At 39.7% G+C, this 26,948-nt stretch overlaps 1 protein-coding gene and 1 pseudogene across 5 annotated transcripts in view; both read right to left on the bottom strand.

Annotated features, from left to right (window-relative positions):
- The window catches only part of BEND6 (BEN domain containing 6), a 78,803-nt gene that overhangs the window by 18,411 nt on the left and 33,444 nt on the right, over nt 1–26,948 (bottom strand). For 4 of the 5 annotated variants that reach the window (XR_004245641.2, XM_058432042.1, XM_032140299.2 and 1 more), the window contains exon 3: nt 22,786–22,963. Coding sequence is in view for 4 of the 5 variants with exons in the window: in XM_058432042.1 (XP_058288025.1) it covers nt 22,786–22,963 (178 nt within the window). In the remaining variant the exon portion in view is untranslated. Of the gene's footprint in view, nt 1–733; nt 862–22,785; nt 22,964–26,948 lie in introns of those variants that run through there. The other variant, XM_032140298.2, reaches the window with a different exon arrangement.
- Nucleotides 11,518–15,239, bottom strand: LOC131382071 (ferritin heavy chain-like; annotated as a pseudogene).

Below are 26,948 nucleotides of genomic sequence, written 5' to 3'. Positions count from 1 at the left end.
GAGAACATGCAGTGTTTAACTTTCTATTCCTGGCTTATTTCACTTAACATAATGATCATCCCTGTTGCCAAAAATGACAGGATTTCATTCTGCTTTACGGATGAATAATATTCCATTGTGTATATATGTCACATTTTCTTTATCAATTCATCTGTTGTTGGACACTTAAGTTGATTCCCTATGTTATCTATTGTGAACAATGCTGTCTCCATAGTGGCTGCACTGGTTTACATTCATACCCACAGTGTATTAGAGTTCGCTTTTCTCCACATCTTCACCAGAATTTTTTTTTTGTCTTTTTGATAATAGCCATACTTCCTGGGGTGAGCTGCTACCTCACTGTGGTTTTGATATGCATTTCCCTGGTGATTGATGGTGAGCATCTTTTTCATATACCTGTTGGCCATTTGTATGTCTTATTGAGAAATATCTGTTCAGAGCATTTGCCTATTTTTTTCTTTTTTCTTTTTTTAAGAGATCGTGTCTGTATCTGTCACCCAGGCTGTAGTGAAGTTGTGGCAGGCCAATTCTCCCTGACAATCACACAGACAGGCCTACATGACAGTCACACAGACAGGTCTGCATAGCACTCCAGTTACACAGACAGATTTCCATAGCACTGCCTTGACATTGAGCAAATAGTTAAACCTAGGGAAATCAGTGGCCAGACATCAAAGCTAGAAATGAAACATGATCAGTAGTAGCCTTGCATGGGCTTCTCCCCAACCTGGAACAAGCCAAAATAATAGAGACAGTCTTTGATTCCTAGCGCCAGGACCCGTATCTGAGATGAGTCAAGGTAACAGAGGCAGCTGTTTGAACACATTCATTGGAGAGTCTAAGGCAGCTCTCTGGACCAAGCTGTAAAGGAGATAAGATAGAAATAATCACTCCGGTACCACAGTAGACAGGCCTTGAAGGTGCTGGGGCCCTTTTAATCAGACTTAGCAAGCATTTTTGTCTCTGACCTTCTAGTTGAAACAAAATTAGTTACCAGTAGACTTAGGCCAATGCTATACTGTACGTAGGCACATAACCCCAACCTATATAAGCACTAAGAAAATTGCAACACTTTGAGTTGGTCTGGTGGAATTATCTCTGGCCTTCTCCCTGTATCCGGTTATAGCGATAAATTCCCTTCTTTCCTAGTTTGTCTGCTTCCTGTTACTGGGCCTCCAGAAAACACAGCTGGACCCAGCTTGGTTCCGGGAACAAAGTGGCATAATCACAGCGCACTGTAAACGTCCCAAACTCCTGGACCCAAGCTATCTTCGCGCCTCAGCCTCCCGAGTAGCTGGGATTGAAGGCATAAGACACCATATCCAGCTCATTAAAAAAAAAATTTTTTTTTTTTAGAGATAGGGTCTTGCTATGTTGCCCATGCTGGTCTCATACTCCTTGCCTCAAGTGATCCTCTAGTCTTGGCCATTTTTAAATCAGATTGTTTATTTTTGCTTCTGTTGCCTGTGCTTTTAAGGTCCTATTCACAAAATCTTTTCCCAGACCAATGTCCTGGAGTGTTTCCCCTATGTTTTCTTCTAGTAGTTTCATTGTTTGGGGTCTTAAATTTAGGTCTTTGATTCATTTCAAATTGATTTTTGCATAGGACGAGAGGTGGAGGTCTAGTTTCATTCTGCAAATAATCATCCAGTTTTCCCAGAACTATTTTTTTTTTTTTTTAATTTGAGACATGGTCTCACTCCATCTTCCAGGCTGGAGTGCAGTGGTGTGATCATGGCTCACTGGAGCCTCAACTTCCTGGACTCAAGCAATCCTCCCACCCAGCCTCCTGAGTAGTTGAGACCACAGGTGCGTGCCACCACACAAGGCTCATTTTAACAGTTTTTGCAGAGATGGGTCTCCCTGTGTTGCCCAGGGTGGTCTCAAACTCCTAGGCTCAAGTGATTTTCCCACCTCGGCCTCCCAAAGTGTTAGGATTACAGGTGTAAGCCACCGTGCCTGGCTCCAGCACCATTTATTAAAGAGACTGTTATTTCCCCAGTGAATGTTCTTGGTGTCTTTGTCAAAAATCAATTGATTATCGGTATGTGGATTAGTTTCTGAGTTCTCTATTCTGTTCTATTGGTCTAATGTGTCTGTTTTTAAGCCAATACCATGCAGCTTTGGCTATTACAGCTTTGTAGTATATTTGAGTGATACCTCCAGCTTTGTTCTTTTTGCTCAGAATTGCTTTGGCTATTCAGGGTCTTTCATGAATCCATACAAATTATAAAAAATGTTTTTTCTATTTCTGTGAAAAATATCATCGGTATTTTGATAGGAATTGCATTCAATTTGTACATTGCTTTGGGTAAACTATAACTTTTTAAAGACAAAATTTATTATGTGTTCAAACCAGTACTTCCCATTCAAAATCAGAACATGGAGTTTTAATTTAAACTGTATAGTTGCCGGGCGCGGTGGCTCACGCTTGTAATCCCAGCACTTTGGGAGGCCGAGGCGGGCCGATCACAAGGTCAGGAGATCGAGACCACGGTGAAACCCCGTCTCTACTAAAAATACAAAACATTAGCCGGGCGTGGTGGCGGGCGCCTGTAGTCCCAGCTACTCGGAGAGGCTGAGGCAGGAGAATGGCGTGCACCCGGGAGGCAGAGCTTGCAGTGAGCCGAGATTGAGCCACTGCACTCCAGCCTGGGTGACAGAGCGAGACTCTGTCTCAAAAAAATAAATAAATAAACTGTATAGTTACGTTCTTAGTGAACCACCTGGTGTGAAATGAGAAGGTAGCTTGGAATATCAATTTCCCCAACACGTTGTTGAGTAATTCATCCTTTTCCTGATTGACTTGCAGGACTCGCTACATGACTACATAGTTTGCAAGGTCCAACACAAACTAAAAATTCAGGGCTCATTGTTCAAAACGTCTAAAGAATTTTAAGATGGTGACAGCAGAGCCTTTAATCGGTATGTGGGCCCTTCTAAGAGCAGGGCCTTGTGTAACTGCACATCACACATCTACAAAGCTGGCCATGTTGACTTGTGATAGCAAACATTGTAACAGCAAATACTTGCTATGTGCCAGGCTCTGTTCTGAATGCTTTACCTGTCACTCAGGTGAGTACATTTATTATTTCCATTTTAGAGAGGAAAAAATGGAGGCACAGAGTGGTTAAACAACTTGCACAAGGTTACACAGATACTAGGTGGCAGAGCAGGGCTTGAACTCAGGTGGTTTGCTTCCTCATATTTTTACCTCTTTGCTCCTATGCCACACTGCTTTTAGGATAGTTTCTTAATCATATATTAGGTTCTGTTTGGAGGATATGCATTCTGTTCCATTGATCTGTTGATTCTTGCATTAGCCAGGCACTTTAAATTATTGGAACTTGATATGATTAAATATTGACAGGTTTGGCACTCATATTCTTCTTTTTCAGAATGTTCTTAATTATCTTGCCTGTTTATTCTTTCAGGTTAATTTTAGAATATTTTTTGTCAACTTATTAGAAAAGCAAAAACAAAAGGACCATTGGTATTTTCATTGGGATTACATTCAAATTATTGATTATTTTGGGGATGAATTGGCCTCTTCTCTTCCCATTTGTAAGTGTAACAAGTCTTTGTTTTTTGTTTTTTTTTTTTCCCGAGTCTCGCTCTGTCGCCCAGGGCGGCTCACTGCAACCTCCGCCTCCCAGGTTCAAGCGATTCTCCTGCCTCAGCCTCCCAAGCAGATGGGATTACAGACAATGTCTGGCTAATTTTTTTTGTATTTTTAGTAGAGATGGAGTTTCACAATGTTGGCCAGCCTGGTCTCCAACTCTTGACCTCAGGTGGTCCACCCGCCTCGGCCTCCCAAAGTGCTGGGATTACAGGCGTGAACCACTGCGCCTGGCCCACAAGTCTTTCTATTTATTTAGGTTTGTAAATTTCTCAGTTGAGTTTCATACTTTCTTCACAGAGAGTACACATTTTTTATTAGGGGAATTAGCAGATATTTTATAATTGTAATTAATGCGAATGAATTTTTTTCTTTCAGGAATATAACGGTGATTTCTGATGCATAAAGAAATTACTGATTTTTAAAAATTGGTAGCTACTAGATATTGGACACCTATTATGAGCCAGTGATTTATTGTTTTATGAAAAAAATAAGGCTTATAAAGAAAAGCAGCAGTCTTCTGTCCTATTTCTTGCCACCCCGATTACCTATCCTAGAGGCCCCCACTTCCAATTCATTTACCTGTTTCTTCTGGTATTTATCTTACTGTTTTAAACAATAATGTGCAATATACAATTACTTCTTAATTCTTTTCATATTCAGATAATTATTGACTTTCAACTATATAATCTGACAATGTAGCTCTCTTTCAGCTCCTTTTGCAATCACTCAGAAACACACACAGAGCTCACATGTAAACATATACACACTTTTCTCCTTTTCCACCATCCCACTATATTGTAACAGAATTGCTAGTTCAAGAAATATTGTGGTTATATTATTATAGGGATGTAAATATTATTCACAATTCCTTTCCTTTAAAACATGATATTTTTCTTGGAGTTAATAATTGTATCATTTTTAAAATTTATTACTTTTTCTAAACTTTCTTTCAATAACATATCTCTAAACTTCCTGCCAGAGGTATAAAATCTATTTTCAGTATGTTTTGATATAGCATCTCATCTGTCAATTTCACATTTTTCTTAAAGATCTCTCTCCCGGCACCCTCCATACTTGGACTAGCTTCTCCCAAGTACTATATACTTGTCATTCTGGGGCTTCCCTTCACTATCATTTCATGGATCCCCCTTGTCTCTCTGCTGAAATGGATCACCTGTTTTCTGGGTGCTATGTCTTTCTCTTTAAAGGTTTATTTTCTCATTTTGGAGGAGCACATCCTCCATTCACTTTTGAAAAAGAAAGCATGGGAAGAACATTTTTGAGACTTTGTAAGGGTGAAATACTATTATTCTACCCTTACACTTGGTTGATAATTTCACTGGGTATAGAATTCTAGGTTTAAATCGTTTCCCTCCACAATTGGAGGGATTGCTAATTATCTTGGAGCTTTGAGCATTGCTGGTGAAAAGTCTCATGCCATTCTGATCCTGATCCTTATCATGTGGCATGCTTGTTTTCCTGAAAGCTATTGGATCTTTCCTCTGCTTCTGCAGTTCTGAAATTTCACAATGTTATGCCTTGGACAAGTCATTTTTCATTCATTCTCCTGGGCTTTTGGCAGAATCTTTAAAAAAAAAAAAAAAGAAACTTTTGACAGTATATCTGACACATTTAGATATAAAGGCTGATCCACTATACCTAATTATCACTAATATTTATAGTATCTAATAACCATTTATAATAAAAAGTTTAATTTGGCCAGATGCAGTGGCTCATGCCTGTAATCCCAGCACTTTGGGAGGCCAAGGCGGGTGGATCACCTGAGGTCAGGAGTTCGAGACCAGCCTGGCCAACACAGTGAAACCCCGTCGCTATAAAAATACAAAAAATTAGCCAGCCATGGTGGCAGGCACCTGTAATCCCAGCTACTCGGGAGGCTGAGGCAGGAGAATCGCTTGAACCCAGGAGGTGGAGGTTGCAGTGGGCCGAGATCACGCCATTGCACTCCAGCCTGGGCAACAAGAGCGAAACTCCATCTCAAAAAAAAAAAAAGTCTCATTTATTGTGGGAAAACAAGGCGATGTTTATCTGAAAGTAAGGTATTTACATTGTTTTCCTGTCTCAACTGATTGCTTTCATGCTAAGCTCTTGCCTCAAAAAGAGAAAGAAAAAAGTGGGTAACTATGTGAGATGATGGATATGTTAATTTGCTTGACTATGGTAACCATTCCACTATCTATATGTATTTCAAAACATACTGTATAGTATACCTTAAATATATACAATAAAATTCATTTAAAAGTTTTACATTAGGTATTTCTCCTAATGCTATCCCTCCCCCCTCCCCCCACCCCACAACAGGCCCCGGTGTGTGATGTTCCCCGCCTTGTGTCCGTGTGTTCTCATTGTTCAATTTCCACCTATGAGTGAGAACATGCAGTGTTTGGTTTTCCGTCCTTGTGATAGTTTGCTCAGAATGATGGTTTCCAGCTTCATCCATGTCCCTACAAAGGACATGAACTCATCCTTTTTTATGGCTGCATAGTATTCCATGGTGTATATGTGCCACATTTTCTTAATCCAGTCTATCATTGATGGACATTTGGGTTGGTTCCAAGTCTTTGCTATTGTGAATAGTGCTGCAATAAACATACGTGTGCATGTGTCTTTATAGTAGCATGATTTATAGTCCTTTGGGTATATACCCAGTAATGGGATGGCTGGGTCAAATGGTATTTCTAGTTCTAGATCCTTGAGGAATCACCACACTGTCTTCCACAATGGTTGAACTAGTTTACAGTCCAACCAACAGTGTAAAAGTGTTCCTATTTCTCCACATCCTCTCCAGCAAGTGTTGTTTCCTGACTTTTTAATGATGGCCATTCTAACTGGTGTGAGATGGTATCTCATTGTGGTTTTGATTTGCCTTTCTCTGATGACCAGTGATGATGAGCATTTTTTCATGTGTCTGTTGGCTGCATAAATGTCTTCTTTTGAGAAGTGTCTGTTCATATCCTTTGCCCACTTTTCGATGGGGTTGTTTGATCTTTTCTTGTAAATTTGAAGCAGACGTGATAACCACTACGCTATGGAACCTCTACAACAATGGGTGCAGCACACCAAAACGCCACATGTATACATCTGTAACAAACCTGCACGTTGTGCACATGTACCCTAGAACTTAAAGTATAATAATAATAAAAAAAATAGGTAAAAGTTTTAAACAGTTAGCAAATAAATTTATCTGCATTTTAATGGTATCTTTCAATCTAGAAATTTGTGTCCTTCAGTTCTAGAAATTTATTGTATTAATTTTTATTTTTATTTATTTATTTATTTTTGAGACAGAGTCTCACTCTGTCACCCAGGCTAGAGTGCAGTGGCACAATCTCAGCTCATTGCAACCTCTGCCTCACAGGCTCAAGCGATTCTCCTGCCTCAGCCTCCCAAGTAGCTGGGACTACAGGCACGCTCCACCATGTCTGGCTAATTTTTGTATTTTTAGTAGAGATGGGGTTTCACCATGTTGGCCAGGCTTGTCTCAAACTCCTGACCTCAAGTGATCTCCCCGCCTTGGCCTCCCAAAGTGTTGAGATGACCGGCGTGAGCCACCACGTCCAGCTGAATATTTCTTTTTAAAACTACCCCATTCTTTTTTTCAAGAATGCAGTATCTTTTCTCAGTGGAGTTCTCTTCTCCTCCCTGACTTATCTCTGTTTCTTCTGAGTTTTTTTTTTTTTCTGTTTGTTTGTTTTGATCTCTGTTTTCCATATTAGGGAATTTTCTCAAATAATCACACCCCTTCCCTCAGCTGTTTCTAGTGTCCCTGAGTTCACAGCTTTGATTCAACCTCTCCTAAGAGGAAACCTCTGGCTTCTGCTGTGATGAAGGAGTGACAATTGCAGGATATATTGGAAGAACGTATCTGTGAATTTGTGAACTGAAAGAGTCTTTTTTTTTTTTTTTTTTTTTTGAGATATGGTCTCTCTCTTGTCACCTAGGCTGGAGTGCAGTGGTGTAATCACGGCTCACTGCAGCCTCGACCTCCTGGGCTCAGGCAATCCTCCCACCTCAGCCTTCCAAGAACTATAAAGACCAATTCTCCACAGTTTTTACTTTCTGTAGAGACAAGAGTCTCACTATATTGCCCAGGCTGGTCTCAAACTCCTGGCCTCAAGCAAACCTCCCTCCTTGGCCTCCCAAAGTGCCAGGATCACAAGATTGAGCCACTGTGCCTGGCCTGAAAGTGTCTTCCTATAGGTTTTTCAATGAGTTTTCCAGTTTTCACACTACCAGTACTACCATATTTCCTTTCACAGGTTCAATTCCTGAAAGCTTTTGCTCTTGATGTTATTTAGCCTACTTCTTTTTAACTTCTCTCCCTGTCTTCTGCCCATCTCCATCACAGATACTGACTGTTCAGCTTTTTTTTCAGATTTTTAAGTCAATCACCACTCATCCATCTGCTTTTCAGCTTCTAAAATTTTACTGGCATCTTTTATCTGGTGTGGTCTTCTCTTGAGTTTTCTTGGTTCTTGTGGTTTTATGGATTTTACTACTTATTTCTCCTAACTGTAACTTTGTACCTGTTGACCAACCTCTGCCTATCTCCCTCTCCCTTACTGCTCCTAGCCTCTGGTAACCACTATTCTACTATTTCTGGATCAACCTTTTTAGATTCCGTATATAAGTGAGATCATGCAGTATTCGTCTTTCTGTGGTTGGCTTAGTTTGCTTAACATAATGTCTTTGAGGTTCATCCATGTTGCTGCAAATGTCAGGATTTCATTCTTTCTTATGGCTGAATAGTATCCCACTATGTATATATACCACATTTTCTCCATCCATTCATCCACTGATGGACACTTGGATTCTACATCTTGGCTATTGTGAAAAGTGCTGCATCAAACATGGGGGTGCAGATATCTCTTACACATAATGATTTCCTTCACCTTGCATAAATTCCCAGTAGTGAGTTTGCTAGATCATATGGCAGTACTATTTAAATTTTTTTTTTTTTTTTGAGAGAGAGTCATGCTCTGTCACCCAGGCTGGAGTGCAGTGTCATGATCATAGCTCACTGCAGCCTCAACCTCCCAGACTCAAGCAATCCTCCTGCCTCAGCCTCTCGAATAGCTGAGGACAATAAGAATGAGCCACGTGTCCGGCTAATTTTTAAATTATTTATAATGGAGATGAGGTCTCACCTTGTTGCCCAGGCTGGTCTCAAGTCCTGAGCTCAGGCAATCCCCCTGCCTTGGCCTCCTAAAGTGCTGGGATTACAGTCATAAGCTACCATGCCTAGCCTTGTATTTAATATTTAAAAATACTAAATATACTGTTGTCAGTATCTTTATGGACATACTGTTGTCCATAATGGCTGTACTAATTTATATTCCCGTCAAGCATATGAGTTCCCCTTTCTCCACACCCTTGCCAGCATTTATTTTTTGTCTTTTTAGTAACAGTCATTCTAACTGGGGTAAGGTGATATCTTACTATGGTTTTCATTTGCATTTCCCTAATAATTGGTGATGTTGAGCACTTTAAAATATACTTCTTGGCCAGTTCTGTGTCTTTTTCTTTTTTTTTAAATAGAGATGGAGTCTTGCTCTGTTGCCCAGGCTAGAGTGCAGTGGCATGAAGTCAGCTCACTGCCAACCTCCGCCACCTGGGTTCAAGCAATTCTCTTGCCTCATTCTCCTGAGTAGCTGGGACTACAGGCACATGCCACCATGTCTGGCTAATTCATTTGTATTTTTAGTAGAGATGGGGTTTTGCCATGTTGGCTAGGTTGTTCTCGAACTCCTGACCTCAGGTGATCCGCCCACCTCAGCCTCCCAAAGTGTTGGGATTACAGGTGTGAGTCACTGCACCTGGCCTTCTGTGTCTTCTTTTGAGAAATGTTTATTCAGACTGTTTGCCCACTTATTTTTTTAAGTAATGTCAGCTTTCATTTTAGATTCAGGCGGTACATGTGCAGGTTTGTTACCTGGGTATATTGCACGATGCTGAGGTTGGGGTGTGATTGATTCCGTCACCCAGGTACTGAGCATAGTACCAAATAGTTTTTCAATACTGTGCCCCCTCCCTCCCTTCCCTGTCTGGTAGTCTCCCGTTTCTATTATTGCCATCTTTTTTTCCATGAGTATGCAGTGTTAAGCTCCCACTTATAAGTGAGAATCTGTGGTATTTAGTTTTCTGTTCCTGTGTCAATTCACTTAGGAGAATGGCCTCCAGCTCCAACCATGTTGCTGCAAAGAACATGGCTTCATTCTTTTTTTATGACTGCATAGTATTCCATGGTGTATATGTAACACATTTTCTTCATCCAATTAACCAATGATGGGCACCTAGGTTGATTCATGTCTTTGCTATTGTGAATTGTGCTGTGACGAACATGAGAGTGTCTGTGTCTTTTGGTAGAATGATCTATTTTCCTTTGAATATATACCCAGTAATGGGATTGCTTGGATTGAATAGTAGTTCTGTTTTCAGTTCTTTGAGAAATCTTCAAATTGCTTTCCTTAGTGACCGAACTAATTTGCATTTCCACCAAAGTGTATAAGCATTCCTTTTTCTCCACAGCCTTGCCAGCATCTGTTGTCTTTTGGCTTTCTAATAGTAGCCATTCTAACTGGTGTGAGATGATACCTCAGTGTGGTTTTGATTTCATTTTTCTGATGATTAGTGATGTGCAGCACTTTTTCATATGTTTGTTGGCCACTTGTATGTCTTCTTTTGAGAAGTGTCTGTTGATGTCTTTTGCCCATTTTTAAATGGGATTATTCGTTTTTTGCTTGTTCAATTTTTAAAGTTCCTTATAGAGTCTGGATGTTAAACCTTTGTCGAATGCGTAGCTTGCAAATATTTTCTCCCGTTCTGCAGGTTTTCTGTTTACTCTGCAGACGTTTTCTTTTGATGTGCAGAAGCTCTTTAGTTTAATTAGGTCCTACATGTCAATTTTTTGCTTTGTTGCAATTGCTTTTGAGAACTTAGTCATAACTTATTTTCAAAGACTGATGTCCAGAATGGTGTTTCCTAGGTTTTCTTTCTGGATTCTTATAGTTTGAGGTCTTATATTTAAATCTCTAATCCATCTTGAGTTAATTTTTGTATATGGTAAAAGGTCAGGATCCAGTTTTATTTTTCTGCATATGGCTAGCCAGTTATCCCAGCACCATTTATTGAATAAGAAGTCCTTCCTCCATTGCTTATTTTTGTCAACTTTGTTGATGATTAGATGGCTGCAGGTGTATGGCTTTATTTCTGTCTTATCTCTTCTGTTCCATTAGTCTACATGTCTGATTTTGTACAAGTACCATGCTGTTTTAGTTACTGTATACTGATAGTATAGTTTGGAGCCAGATAATGTGATGCCTCTGGCTTTGTTCTATTTTCTTAGGATTGCTTTAGTTATTCAGGCTCTTTTTAGGTCTCATATGAATTTTAGAATAGTTTCTTCCCAGTTCATGACATTGGTAGTTTGACAGGAATAATATTGAATTGGTAGATTACTTTAAGCAATATGTCCATTTTAATGGTATTGATTTTTCCAATCCATGAACATAGAATATTTTTCCAATTTTTTGCATCATTTGTGATTTCTTTCAGCAGTGTTTTGTAGTTTTCCTTGTAGAGATCTTTCACCTCCTTGGATAGATGTATTCCTAGGTATTTTATTTATCTATTAATTTGACTAGTTTAAATGGGATTGTGTTCTTGATTTGGCTCTTGGCTTGAATGTTATTGGTGTGGAGAAATTTTACTCATTTTTGTACATTTATTATTATTATTATTGGTACCAAATTTCTTTATTTGAAGGAATGGTACAAATCAAAGAACTTAAGTGAATGTTTTGGTACAACTTACAGAAAAGCTAAAGGAAACCCCGATATGCACGGACTGCCTTGGTGACCAGGGAAGTCACTCCATGGATATGGGGAAATTAGCTTAAGGCTTAGCTTTCATTATCACTGTCTCCCAGGGTATGCTTGTCAAAGAGATACTCCGCCAAGCCAGATTCGGGTGCTCCCATCTTGTGCAAGTTGGTCACGTGGTCACCCAATTCTTTGATGGATTTCACCTGCTCATTCAGGTGATGTGTCTCAATGAAGTCACACAAATGGGGGTCATTTTTGCCAGTGGCCATTTCGTGCAGTTCCAGTAGTGACTGATTCACATTTTTTTTTTCCAAATGTAGTGCCCACTCCATTGCATTCAGCCTGTGTAGGAGGTGTAGAGCTCCAGGTTGATCTGGAGGTTGATGTCAGCCTCTGAGTCCTTGTGGTAGTTCTGGCGCACCTGTGAGGGGGACGTGGTAGTCATGGCGGTGGCGGTGGCTATGTAGAGCTGGAGCAGCAGAGGCCTTGGGACGGTCCCAGGGCACGGTGAGGAGGCAGCGGAGGTCTGGCTATGGGCGGCCAGCCGGGGTGGGGGGACGAGAGCTGGGTTCTGTCCAAGCACTGTTGAAGCAGGAAACCTTGGGGACCCACAGTGAAGAACATCTGGCCTACATTTATTTTGTATCCTGAAACTTTACTAGAGTCGTTATCATTTCAAGGAGATGTTTGGCAGAATCTTCAAGGTTTTTTAGTATAGACTCATATGGTCAGCAAAGAGAGATAGCTTGACTTCTTTTCCTATTTGGATGCCTTTTATTTCTTTCTCTTGCTTCATTGCTCTGGCTACCAATTCTAGTACTAGGTTGAATAAGAGTGATGACAGTGGTCATCCTTGTCTTGTTCCAGTTCTCAAGAGCAATGCTTCTGGTTTTACCTGTTCAGTATTATGTTGGCTGTGGGTTTGTCATAGGTGGCTCATTATTTTTAGGTGTGTTCCTTCGATGCCTATTTTCTTGAGGGTTTTTATCAAGAAAGGATGTTGGATTTTATTTAAAGCTTTTTCCACATCTATTGAGATGATCATGAGGTTTTTGTTTTTAATTTTGTTTATGTGGTAAATCACATTTATTGATTTGTGTATGTTGAACCAACCTTCTATTCCAGGAATGATGCCTACTTGATAGTGGTGAATTAACTTTTTGATGTGCTGTTTGATTTGAATTGCTAGTATTTTGTTGAGGATTTTTGCATCTATGTTCATCAGGGATATTGGCCTGTAGTTTTCTTTTTTCATTGTGTCTTTGCAAAGTTTTGGTATCAGAGTGATGCTGGCTTTGTGGAATGAGCTGGAGAGGAGTCCTTCCCTCCTCAATTTTTTGGAATAGTTTCAGTAGAATTGGTGGCAGCTCTTTGCGTGTCTGGTAGAATTTGGCTATGAATCCATCTGGTCTTGGTTTTTTTTGATTGGTAGTTTTTGTTGTTGTTGCTGTTTGTTTCTGAGACAGGGTCTCACTCTGTCACCCAGGCTATAGTGCAGTGGTGCAATCACAGCACATTGCAGCCTCCATCTCTCGGGCTCAAGCAATCCTCCTGCTTCAGACTCCTGAGTAGCTGGGACTACTGGCATGTGTCACACTTGGCTAATTCTTTTTATTTTTAATAGAGATAAGGTCTTGGGTTGTTGCCCCAGCCGATCTTGAACTCTGAGATCAAGCAATCCTCCTGCCTTAGGCTTTCAAAGTGGTGTGATTATAGGCATAAGCCACTGTGCCCAGCAGATTTTTTAATATTGGCCCAATTTTAGAACTCGATATTAGTCTGTTTAGGGTTTCAATTTCTTTCTGGTTCAACCTTAGGAGAGTGTGTGTTTCTAAGAATGCATCCATTTCCTCTAGATTTTCTAGTTTGTATGTGTAGAGGTGTTCATAATAGTCTCTGAGGATCTTTTGTATTTCTGTGGCGTCAGTTGTAATGTAACATTTGTTGTTTCTGATTGTGCTTGTTTGGATTTTCTCTGTTTTTTTCTTTGTTAATTTTGCTAGCAGTCTGTCAATCTTGTTTATCCTTTCAAAGAACAAACTTTTAGTTTCATTGATTCTTTGTACAGATTTTTGAGTCTCAATTTTGTTTAGTTCTTTGATTTTAGTGATTTCTTTTCTTCTGCTAGCTTTGGGGTTTGTTTTTCTTGATTTTCTGGTTTCTCTAGGTGTAATGTTAGATCATTGAGGTATTTCTAACTTTTTGAGGTAAATGTTTAGTACTATAAACTTTTCTCTTAACACTAGTTTTGCTGTATCCCAGAAATTTTGGTATGTTGTATTTCTATTTTCATTAATTTCAAAGAAGTTTTAAAACTTCTGCCTTAATTTCATTGTTTACCCAAAGTCATTCAGGAGCAAGTTGTTTAATTTTCATGTAATTGTGTGGTTTTGAGAGATCTTCTTGATATTGATTACTATTTTTATTCCACTGTGGTCCAAGAGTATGGTTCATATAATTTCAATTTTTTTGAATTTATTGAGACTTGTTCTGTGGCCAAGCATGTGTTCAATCTTGCAATATTTTCCATGAGCAGATGAGAAGAATGTATATTCTGTGGTTGATGGAATATTCTGTATATGTCTCTTAGGTCCATTTTGTCAAATGTCCAATTTAATTCCAGAATTCCTGTGTTAGTTTTCTGCATGGATGATCTGCCTAATGTTGTCAGTGAGGTGTTCTCAAGTCCCCCACTATTATTGTATGGCTGTCTAAGTCTTCTTATAGGTCTAGAAGTACTTGTTTTATTTATCTGGGTGCTCCAATGTTGGGTGCATATATACTTAGGACAGTTAAGTCTTCTTATTTAATTGAACCTTTTATCATTATGTAATGCTCCACTTTGCCTTTTCTTTTTCTATTGTTGGCTTAAAGTCTGTTTTATCTGATATAAGAATCACGACCCCTGCTCTTTTTTCGATTTCAAATATTTTCAATTTGTGATATTTCTCTAGCCCTTTACTTTGAGCCTATGGGTGTCATTACATGTGAGGTCTACTTGTTTTTTTTTAATCCAACATGCCACTCTGTGCCTTTTAAGTGGGGCATTTAGACCATTAGCATTCAAAGTTAATACTGATATGTGAAGTTTTGATCCTATTGTAAAGTTGTTAACTGCCTGCTTTCTAGTTTCTATCATGTGGTTATTTTACAGTATCTGTGGGCAAGGTACTTAAGTGTGTTTTTGTGGTAGTAGGTATTATTTTGTTTACATGTTTAGAACTCCCTTAAGAATCTCTTGTAAGGCTGGTCTAGTATTAACTCATTCTCTTAGCACTTGCTTATCTGGAAAATATTTTGTTTCTCCTTCACTGATGAAGCTTAGTTTCTCAGGATATGTACTTCTTGGTTGGAATTTCTTGTTTTCAAGAATGCTGAAAATAGGCCCCTAACCTCTCCTGCCTTGCAAGGTTTCTGTTGAGAAGTCCACCATTCACCTGATGGGGTTCCCTTTGAACGTGATCTGACATTTTTCTCTAGTGGCTTTTAAGATTTTTTTCTTGCCAGTTTCAGTGGCTTATGCCTGTAATCCCAGCACTTTGAGAGCCCCAGGTAGTGGATCAGTTGAGCCCAGGAGTTCAAGATCAGCCTGGACAACCTGGCAAAACCCCATCTCTTCAAAAAATAGAAAAATTGGCCAGGCATTGTGGTGCATCCTGTAGTCTCAGTTACTTGGGAGAGTGAGGTGGAAGGATCACTTAAGCTTGGGAGGTAGAGGTTGCAGTGAGCAGTGATGGCATCACTACACTCCAACCTGGGCAACAGAGCAAGACCCTGAGACCCTGTTTCCAAAAAAAAAAAAAAGATTTTTTCTTTAGCATTGACCCTGGAGGGTCTGGTGACTACATGTCTTGATGATGTTCATTTTGTATAAGATGTAACCGGTGTTCTCTGGATTTCTTTTTCTTTTTCGTGTGGGTATGATTTTTTTTTTCTTTCCCTAAAATGTTTTTTCTTTTTCTTTCCCTTTTCTCCCTCCCTAGGGAGTGTGGCTATAGTGAATGCTGGGTAGGGTCTTTTGGCTTCGTTTCTATAGGTCTATGCACTTCTGTTGGCAGGTTTTTTATTGGGCCATGCAGTTTGACCTACAGGCTAGTACATGGCACTTATAGGTAAGAGCTGGCTGCAACCAAAGTGGCTGGGTATAGACTTGATCCTTGTTTTACTGAGAGAAGTTCTCTGTGGTCTCAGTCAATGGGCTGATTGGTGGAGTACACAGTGGTCTGTGCTCTCTGCTTAGCCGCAGGGGAAGGAGGGACCAAAATGGGCAGGGCTGGATGGACAGGTCCACTTACAGGTCCCCTGATAGCAGGCACAAGCATCAGCACTGAGGGGGAATCCAGTGGGTGGCCACCAAGTGCCCAGAGGTGTCCCTAGATGTGGAGCTTGGAAATCTCCTTAGCCCCAAGCTCTTTGCACAGGCATGAGGAACGTGGCCTAAACTAATCCAGGAGAGTGAGTGCAATAGATGCCTGGAGATCTGCTTGAATGCGGAGCAGTGAGGACCCCCCTGCACCTGGTTCTCTGCACAAGAAGGGTGGGGCAGCTCAGGCTGCTGAACCAGCTGAGCAAGTGCCCCAAATGCCTGGAGATCTGCCTGGGCATGAAGCAGAGATGGCCTCCATGCCATCACTGTACAGAATCTCCATGAATCTCTGTCCAGAAAGGGTGGGGTGAATCAAGCTCCTAATCCACATGAGCAGGTGCTCTGAATACCTGGAGCTCTGCCTGGGCATGGAGTGGAGAGAGTCCCACTGCACCAAGATTTACGCCCAAGAAGGGTGAGGAGCAACTCAGGCTGCTGAACCAGGTGAGGGGGTGCTCCTAATGCCTGGACACCTGCCTGGATACTGTGAGTGAAGCAGAGAGGAAGCTGCTGCACCATGGCTTCAGCAGAGTGGGCTGATGAACCCAGCAATTTTCTTGCCCATTTTTAAACAGAATTATTTGATTTTTTGCTGTTGGGTTGTTTGAGTTCCCTATATTTTCTGTATATTAACCCCATGTCAGATGCAGAGTTTGCAAACATTTTCTCCATTTCGGAGGTTGTCTCTTCACTCTGTTGATTATTTCCTTTGTTGTGTAGAAGCTTTTGGTTTGATGTGATTCTATTTGTCTTTTTTTTTTTTTTTTTTTTTTGCTTTTGTTGCCTATGCTTTTGGGGTCTTATTAAAAAAATCCTTTCCCAGACCAATGTCATGAAGCATTTACCAATGTTTTCTTCTGGAAGTTCCATAGTTTCTGGTCTTAATCCATTTTCAGTTGACTTTTGGAGTCTAAAAACATTGATTTTTCATTCTTTGCTAAAATCTCATTACTTACAAGAGTCAACTTTTTGGCTGATGCTTTGTTTTTCCTAGGTGTACACATGATAAATACTGACAATTTAATACCTTTATATACAACAGATATATCACTTATTTTCTTTCACATTCTATTGTGCTGGTCAGTTATAGTGCACAAGATATGTATTAAATGCTTAACACACACACACATAGCACACACACACACGTTTGCCATCCTGAATGTCTAGAATGGCATATTCATTCTGCCATTTTTCTTAGTTAGCAGGCTTTATAAATACAGAAACAGCCCTGATCCTTAAAGAATTAGGAACATTATTGCAAACAAAGTAAATAATCAGCGTATAGTCTTCCCTTAGACCCTTTTCTTAATAGTATTATACAAGAGATTTCAACTTTCTGTTATCTTCCTAGTTCCCAACTGCAGCTTTACAAGAAGGCCTGCTATGAACATGCTGTTAACATTGTAAACCACTCCCTCTCCCTCAAACCATAATCTTTTTTTTGCAGCCTGTATTTTTTCCATAGCACCTTTCACCATCCAACATATTATATAATTTACTGAATTATCTTTTGTATGTTTTTTAACCATCCAGATGCCTCTTGCCGCCCCCCTACCCTCACACACACGCTCCATGAAAGCAGGAATCTTTGACTGTTTTGTTCATTGAGTTTTCTCGGTATTTAGAATAGTCCCTTTCCCATAGTAGGGACTTTATAAATATTTACTAAGTGAACAAATGGGCCGGGCACAGTGGCTCACGCCTGTAATCCCAGCACTTTGGGAAGCCGAGGTGGGTGGATCACGAGGTCAGGAGATCAAGACCATCCTGGCTAATGCGTGAAACCTCGTCTCTACTAAAAATACAAAAAATTAGCCAGGCGTGGTGGCGGGTACCTGTAGTCCCAGCTACTCAGGAGGCTGAGGCAGGAGAATGGCGTGAACCTGGGAGGCGGAGCTTGCAGTGAGCCGAGATCGTGCCACTGCACTGCAGTCTGGGTGACAGAGTTAGACTCCATCTCAAAAAATAAATAAATAAAACGAATAAATGCAGAAATGAACACTGCAGTGGCAGTAGGCAGTTCCTGACTTCTGTTGCCAGAAGTCTAGTCAATTGCCAACTTTACTACTTCATTTCTAGGGTTAAATTCTAGTGTGTGTGTATGTGGTGGGGAGATGGGGAGATGGACAATGTTAAATACATAATAGATTACACAGAGTTGCAAGTGCCAAAAAGGAAACAAAACAGGGGAGGAGAATAAAAACTGGGAGATGAAAGGTTGAAATTTTAGATAGGAGGAAGATCACGGAAAAGATGAATTAGCAGTGACGATCTGAAAGAAATGGGGGTTCAAGGCATATGGATAACTGGAGGAAGAACATTCTAGGCAGAGGTGATGGAAAGCACAAAGACACGAAAGACAAGATCATGCCTGATGTCTTCGGAGGGAAAGTAAGTGGTCCAGTGTGTCTGGATCACAGAGAAGGAGAGGATGAGGAGTAGAAAAGAAGGCAAAAGAAGAAAAGTGGAGGGGAGGTGGCCAGATCATGTAAGGAAACAAAGATCATAAAAAGACTTTAGTTTTTATACTGAGTGAGGTACGAATCCACTGGAGAGTTTTAAGCACAGGAGGACAGGAACTGATTAACATTTAACAGAATCGTTCTCACTGCTGTGTTGAGAATAGACCTCATAGGAACAAGAACAGAAGTAGGGATGCAAGTTACAATGCCACCTTAATTATATAGATGAGAGGTAATGGTGGCTAGGACCAGAGTAGTAGCAGTAGGAGTGGAAAAAGGGATTGAGTTTCAGAAATATTTTGAAGGCAAAGCTAGTGGGATTTGCTAATGGACTGAGTGTCGGGTGTAAAATAAATACAGAAATAGAAGATAACATGAAGATAACATCATAGTTTCTGGTTTAAGGAACTTGAACAATGAAGTTAACATTAGCTGAGATGAGGAAGAAAGAAACAGGTTGAAGGAGGTGAGGAATGTGGTTTGAAACATGTTAGCCTGTCAGTCATGTTAAACATGCAGTTAGACAATGAGTTAGAGAGGCCCAGGCAGGAACTAGAACTCTGACAATCATAGCTCATTGATTTTTGTGTTTTGTTTGTTTGTTTGTTTTGACAGAGTCTCGCTATGTCGCTCAGGCTGAACTGCAGTGGTGTAATCTCAGCTCACTGCCACCTCAACCTCCTGGGTTCAAGCAATTCTCGTGCCTCAGCCTCCCGGGTAGCTGGGACCATAGGTGCACAACACCATGCCTGGCTAATTTTTGTATTTTGAGTAGAGATGGAGTTTCGTCACGTTGCCCAGGTTGGTCTCAAAGTCCCGGTCTCAAGTGATCCACCCGCTTTGGCCTCCCAAAGAGCTGGATTACAGGTGTGAGCCACTGTGCCCAGGCTCATTGATGGATATTTACACCCTATTATTGGAGACGGTCATCTGGAGAATGAATGCAGATAGAAAAGAAAAAAGTCCAAGTACTGAGCCAGGGGAATCATAAAATATTTAGAGGATGAGATAATGAATCAGCTAAATGGAATAAGATGGAAAGACCAGCAATATAGGAGGAAGGCTGGTGAATTTGGTATCCTGGAAAGCAGCAAAGAACCTTTTTCAAGGATGGAGAGTTGTCCAAATGTGTCAAAATGCTGGTAACAGGGCACTTAAGATGACAATTGATAAATGACTATTGTGGTTAGCAATGCAGAATATCATGATTGAACTGTGTCACCCAAAAAGATGTGTCGGAAGACTAACCCCTATTACCTCAGAATGTGAACTTATTTGGACATAGGGATTTTACAGATGTAATCGAGTTGAAATGAGGTCATTAGGGTGGGCCCTAATATAATACGACTGGTGTTCTTATAAAAAGGGAGAGGTTTAGACACACAGAGAGAAGCACACAAGGAGAACATCCTGTGAAGACTGGGGTTAAGCTGACTTATCCAAGGAACAATCAGAAGCTAGGAAAGAAGCCTGAACAGATTATTTTTAGCACCTGCAGGGGGAGTATGGCCCTGCTGACACCTTGATTTTGCAATTCCAAACTCCAGACAGGTGACAATAAATTTCTGTGGTTTAAGCCACCTAGTTTGTGGTACTTTGTCACTGCAGCCCTAGCAAGCTAATACATGGAGATGACTGATGATCATGAGAAGAGAAATTACAATGAAATTAAAGGATCTAATTGGAGTGGGATCCAGAAAGAATAACAGGGAGGAAACTGAATAGAGTGTGTATAGTCAAGACTTTTGAGGAGTTTTTCCATAAGAGGAAGGAGAAAAATGGAAGGTAGAGAAGCAAATGGTCTGAAAGTGAGGTTTTTGTTTTTTTTTAATGGGAGAAATAATAGTATGTTTGATACTAATGGGAATGATTCATTAGAGAAGGAAAATTTGATCTTGCAGGAGACAGGGCAGAATCTCTGGAGCAATATACTGATTACAAAAAAGGGGATGGGATCTGGTGCACTGAAGGAGATTGAGACTCACAAGGATAGGTTATTCATGAATAAGAGGAAGTAAAGGGGGCACAGAAGCACAGGTGCAGGGAGTTGGCAGTGGCTTCATATCCTCCCACCTCTCAGAGAAGTAAGAAGTAAAGCCATCAACTGAGAATTAAGAAGACCGGGAATTGGCAGAAAGATAAGAAAATGAAATGGCAGTTTGGAGCGTGGGAGAGAGAAGAAACTGGTCATAGTAAGTGATTATTTTTATATGCTATTGAAGCTGATTGGCAGTCTTTATTTAAAAATTTCTCTTCTATATTTATAATGAAATTTAGCCTACAGGTTTTTGGGGGATGGATTATGTGTCAGGTGTCAATAAAAATGTATAATAACAATAATAACTACCATTACTGGGTTCTTCTTTTGTGCCAGGTACTAGGTAAAGCATTTCTACTAATTAGCTCATTCAATTCTCATAGCAACAAGGAAATCATATATTGCCTTCCTCTGCTTTTTGGATGAGGAAACCTTAGTGGGGGATAAGGGCACAGTGAAGTAATATGGCCAAAGTTTTACAGCAAAGTTGGGCTTCACACCAAGGTCTATAGCTCTAAGATTAAAGCTTTTTTTTTTCTTTTTTTTTTTTTTTTGAGACAGTGTCTCGCTGTGTCTCCCAGGCTGGCGTGCAGTGGTGCGATCTAGGCTCACTGCGAGCTCCGCCTCCCGGGTTCATGCCATTCTCCTGCCTCAGCCTTCCGGTAGCTGGGACTACAGGTGCCTGCCACCATGCCTGGCTATTTTTTTCTATTTTTAGTAGAGACGGGGTTTCACAGTGTTAGCCAGGATGGTCTTGATCTCCTGACCTCTTGATCCACCCACGTTGGCCTCCCAAAGTGCTGGAATTACAGGAGTGAGCCACCACGCCTGGCCAAGATTAATGCTTTTAACTAGCAATTCATGCTAATTTTATAAACTAGCTTTTCATCCTATGCTAAGTTCTGGAAGAGATTATATAAAAATGGGAATTATGTATTCTTTGGAAATCACAGAAAACCAGTCAAAAGAAAACATCAGTTTTAAAAACATAATATTTAAAATGAAGAAATAAGGCCAGGTACGGTGGCTCACACCTGTAATCCCAGCACTTTGGGAGGCCAAAGCAGGAGGATGGCTTGAGGCCAGGAGTTCGAAACTAGCCTGGGTAACACAGCGCGACCCCCATCTCTATGAAAAATTAAAAAAATTAGTCGGGTGTGGTGGTGCATGCCTATAGTCCTAGCTACTCAGGAGGCTGAGGCAGGAGGGTTGCTTAGGCTTAGGAGTTTGAGGTTGCAGTAAGCTATGATCTCACCACTGCACTCCATCCTGGGCAACAGAGCGAGACCCTGTCTCTATAAAACAAACAAATAAAAAGATGAAGTGAAGAAATAAAGAGGTGATGGCTTGTCAATTGAATAACATCTTTCTACTTACATGTGGCTATTTCTACTTAAAAGTATGAAGCCTTTAATTTAACAAATATTCTTAGGAAAGGATGTGAATCATTACTCTCAACCTCATTCATCACCGTGTTCTGTCTCTTATTACTATTCTGTCTCCAAATGCATTGTGAACCACTCTTTATTTTCATAAGCCATTGTTCTAGGGTAGGCTGCTACCATGTGATACTGGACGATTGTATGGCCTTTCTGGTGGTTCTGCCTCACTTTCTTGTACCACTTGTACTCATTCTGTACACAGCAACTGGAAGGACTTATTTTCAAAATGTTCTGTGTATTTACTGTTTTACAACTGAGTGCTGCCAACATAGTATCCTAATTATAAAATATTCAGCTGTATAAAAAATGTATAGTGCTTAACTATAAATGGAAAGCATAATTCTTGAAAAAATAAACACATGAACATCACATAGGATCCCACAAAAAGGCATTAAGCCAAGCAGTTTTTAATTTGCTTATGCTGTCTTTCTCCTTTTTTCATTTTTTTTCCAGCCACTGGAGTATCTTGTGATGATCTTTCTTCTTTATATGTTTCCAGTGGAATGCTATTACTTTTATTATTTTCCCAAGTCATTCTTCCCAACAGAAAAAAATGAAAATGTACTATATGGACTCTAATTCCAGTGATTTCATGAAGATCCACAATAAGCTCCATTTTCTAGAGATTTCCCTAGCAGAGAGGGTGACCTAAGTACATCATGAGCACCTTAACATATTTGCTCTGTTTTAATAATCTTTCGTCTTTAGGGCTTAGCAGTGTGAGTGGTGTATATTAAATGCTCAATAAATAATCTCTTAAAAACTATTAGATGAATATAATATTTAGTATTTTGTAGGAGAATCTAAAATTTTTCAAGCCATAAACTAGATCCTTCAATAGAGTGCTTCTGTATTTAAATTATATAATCAGTGATTTTTTCTAAAACTGTGATTTTTTGAGCTCCCAGTGGTGTGGATTTTCTTTTTCATTCTTGACAGCTAATTTTCAATACCTTCCACTGATCATATACTTTCCCTTTTATCTAAAATGTCAATTTTCTCAAAGTTTACCTTGAAGCATGACCAAAGACTGTCGAAGTCGGCTGTTTTCTTTCCGGGTGTTTGTTAGTTTTTCTTTCAGGCTTTTGATTTTGGCGCACAATTCTTCCTTTGACAATTCTGCTAAAGGCTCTTCATCCTCACTGGAGCTTTCACCAGGCAGAAAGGCATTTCCTGAATATGGGTCTCTCTAAAATAGAAGGCAGGCACAATAAAAGAAGCCTCATAGCATCTTTAATGGTTTATCTCTGGTTAACCATTGCACGTTGTTGGTACTACAAATTTCTTGTTCTCACAGGCACTTCCTGCTGCTGATCTAGCCCCAGCTTTGTCCTCCAGCAGGCAGAGGAACTCAAAACAAGGGCAGGACAAAGTTTCATGCACATATGCCTCTTGAGAAACAGAAACCAAGATTCTGAATTCCTGCCTAACTTCAGTGAAAAATACAAAGTAGAAAATTAGCAAAACAGAATAAAATCAACAAGACCACCATTCAAATCTGGTCTTCTCTGATATACAGCCCAGATTTGAGCAGAATGCCTCACCATATGAACCTTATTTCTTTCGCCTGTGAATACACACAGACAAATGATTTAATAAATAGAAAAGCTTAACAAGATGGCAGGGTATACCAGAGTTAGTGCTTCTATGTGCCAGCTACAAACAATTCATCACATAGTGTTCAAAAGGTTACCATTTATTAGAAGGACAAGAAGTACCTGTGGAGGGGAGTGTGGGGTAGTAGCTGACAGGGGACATGAGGGAATCTTTGGGGTGCTGGTGAGGTTTTATTTTTTATACGGGCGTGTTCATTGTGTGATAATCAAGCTATACATTTTTTATATGTGCACACTTCTGTATATATATTACACTTCCCTAAAATGTTTCTTAAAAATCTCCAGAAAGTGGCTGGGCGCGGTGGCTCACACCTGTAATCCCAGCACTTTGGGAGACCAAGAAGGGTGGATCACTTGAGCCCAGGGGGTCAAGACAGCCTGGGCAATGTGGTGAAACCCTGTCTCTACAAAAAATATAAAAACTAGCTGGGCGTGGTGGCACATGCCTGTTGTCCAGCTATTCTGGATGATCACCTGATTGAAGGGAGGTCAAGGCTGCAGTAAGCCGAGATGGTAGCACTGCACTCCACCCTGGGTGACAGAGGGATACCTTGTCTCAAAAACAAAGTAAAAATCAGAAAAAAAAAAAACTCCAGAAAGTAAATTTGTATAGATTCTCTTGACAGTTTTCAATCCCTAGAGCCTAAATTTCCGTATTTATGCTTAAATCCTGAGAACAGATGTCATTGACACACAACAAAAGATTTGCAAGAGCTTTATGAAGGAAGCAAAAAACAAACTTGACTGAAAGCTACCAAAGATAATCTAAATTAATGTAGAGAGACATCATGTCATGTTCAGAGATAAGAAGGCTTAATTAATTTATTTTTAAATGTTTGCAATTTTTTCAATTATCAATTTATTGTGTAACCATAATCATGGTTCATTATTTACAAGTAATGTTGTTTTCAGTAGATTGTAACATTATTGGTGAAAATGATAAAAATTATTTGTTGAGTGTCCACCAGGTATTTAGTGGTGTTGTAGGTACGTTACCTGTACCTTCATATGAAATGCCCACTTTACAAATGAAGAGAATAGATTCAGAGATACTGTCATTTGTTAAAGGTCATGCATCCAGTAAACGCTGGAGCTTGGAAGAGATCTCAAGATTGTCTGACTCCTGTAGGATCCTTAATTTTTTTAAAAAATTGCTTATCCCAAAATTGAGCCATGGAATTAATATGAATTCAATAAAAATCTCAGAAGACATTTCGGTAACCTAATAAATTGATTTTAAAATTTATATGGAAGAACAAAAGGCCAAGAATATCCAAAGCAATGCTAAAGAAGTATAAGAAGCAGGGTGTTTCCTCACAAATACAAAGGCTTATTAAAAATCTAGAAAACCATAGGGTGCTGGTTCAGGGATAGACAACATGACCAGGAAATAGAAGACAGTGGCCTGAGGCCACGTATGGTGGCTCATGCCTGTAATCCCAGCACTTTGGGAGGCTGAGGCAGGCAGATCTCTTCAGCACAGAAGTTCAAGACCAGCCTGAGGAACATAGCAAAACCCTGTTTCTACAAAAAATACAAAAATTATCCAGTCATGGTGGTGCACACCTGTAGTCCTGGTTACTTGGGAGGCTGAGATGGGAGGATTGCTTGAGCTTGGTAGGTTGAGGCTGTGGTGAGCCATGATCACCTCACAGCCTGGAAGACAGAGCGAGACCCTGTTTAAAAAAAAAAAAAAAAAAGAAGAGAGTGGCCCAAAATAGATGCATGCAGATGGCAGATGAAGAACTTTGACATGGTAGAGATGGCATGGCAGCTTACTGCAGAAATGGGATCTGTTCAACAAATAAAGCTTGAAAAAATTGGTTAACCATTTGGAAAAAAAATTAAAGGAAATGGATCTCTTATTACATACACACATGCACACACACAACTTCAGATGGATTAAGAATTTAAACATCAAAAACAAAAGTTTAAGTTTTGCAAGAACATATAAGTGCAGGTATTTTGAACTTGGGGCAGGAAAGAATTTCTTAGGCATAAAATCATTGATCGTAATAAAAAAGACTAATAAATTCAGCTAAATTAAAATTAAGAAATTTTCTTCATTAAGGCACATTAAAGAAAGTGAAAAGACACATCACAACTGGTGGATATTTGCAATACTGTTAAGTGACAAATCAGTAAGGAAAAAGAAGTCAGCAATTCAATAGAAAATAGGCACAAGACATGAACAAACATTTTATAGAACAGAAAACCCATAGGGCTTATAAATACACAAAGGGACGCTCAACCTCATTAACAACCAGGGAAAAGAAGATCAAGATGATAACAAGATATCATTTGGGGCAAAAATATGAATGAGCTTGACAAAAGCATGGAGTAGATGTAGATCGGTGGAATTTCCTCATATTTCTGGTGGGAATGTAAATTGGCAGAACTACTCTGGAAAACATTTGACATTATCTTGTAAAGTTTACCATTCACCTACCCTCTGATCTTGCAATTGATTTCTAGGTCTATACATAAGAGAAACTTGCAGTATTTGTAGTCTAAGACTTTCCATAACACTGTTGTTCATAATGGCGAAAACCTGAAAACAGCCCAAATTCCCATTGATAGGACAATGGGTAAATGAGTTGTGTTAGTTACAAGTTGGGATATTACACAGCATTGATAGTGAATAAATTATAGCCAAAATGAATTAATTTCAGTAAAATGTTGAGTGAGAAATGCAAGTTCCAGAAGTAAACAATATGGTATACTTTATGTAAAGTTTGAGAACAGATAAAACTAATGATACATTATCTAGATAAATATAGATTATATATCACATATGATATATAATCCATAATATATAATATATTTATATAGAAATGTATAATGAGACTACATTATAGTTGTGTATATATTTTTATAAACTATTATTGTTATTATTTATTTATTTACTTTTTGAGATGGAATCTCACTCTGTCTCCCAGGATGGCGTGCAGTGGTGCAATCTCGGCTCACTGCAACCTCCACCTCCTGGGTTCAAGTGATTCTCCTGCCTCAGCCTCCTGAGTAGCTGGGATTTCAGGCACGCACCAGCATGCCCAGCTAATTTTTTTGTACATTTAGTAGAGACAAGGTTCTGCCATATTGCCCAGGCTGGTTTCAAACTCCTGACCTCAAGTCATCTGCCCACCTCGGACTCCTAAAGTGCTGGGATTACAGGCATGAGCCACCACGCTCAGCCTACAAAACTATTAAAACACAAGTAAATTAAACAAAACTGAATATGATTACCTCTAGAATGAGGCAGGCAGGGAATGGGGTAGGTGAGGAGTCTATAGGAAGTTACAAGTTTTAGTAATGTTTTAGGTCTTGGGATGGGCAGCAGCTTTATTGGAGATCATTGTATTTTTTAAGTAAAGAATAAAAGTTCACATGAGGCAATATATGGAGAACATCTATCATATTGCATTGCACATAGTAAATATTCAATAATCATTTTTATCATGTTAGTATACATGGTTTCCTTTTTTGTAATTCTTCTTTCTTCATTTCTCTTCGTATTTCCCATTCACAACCTTCTGATTGAAACTATGCTATTAGGTC

Source organism: Hylobates moloch, unplaced genomic scaffold (genome assembly GCF_009828535.3).
Source record: "Hylobates moloch isolate HMO894 unplaced genomic scaffold, HMol_V3 SCAFFOLD_20, whole genome shotgun sequence".
NCBI classification, from domain to species: Eukaryota; Metazoa; Chordata; class Mammalia; order Primates; family Hylobatidae; genus Hylobates; species Hylobates moloch.
The sequence above is the reverse complement of the archived record's forward strand: the minus strand, read 5'-3'. Positions and strand labels throughout refer to the sequence as shown.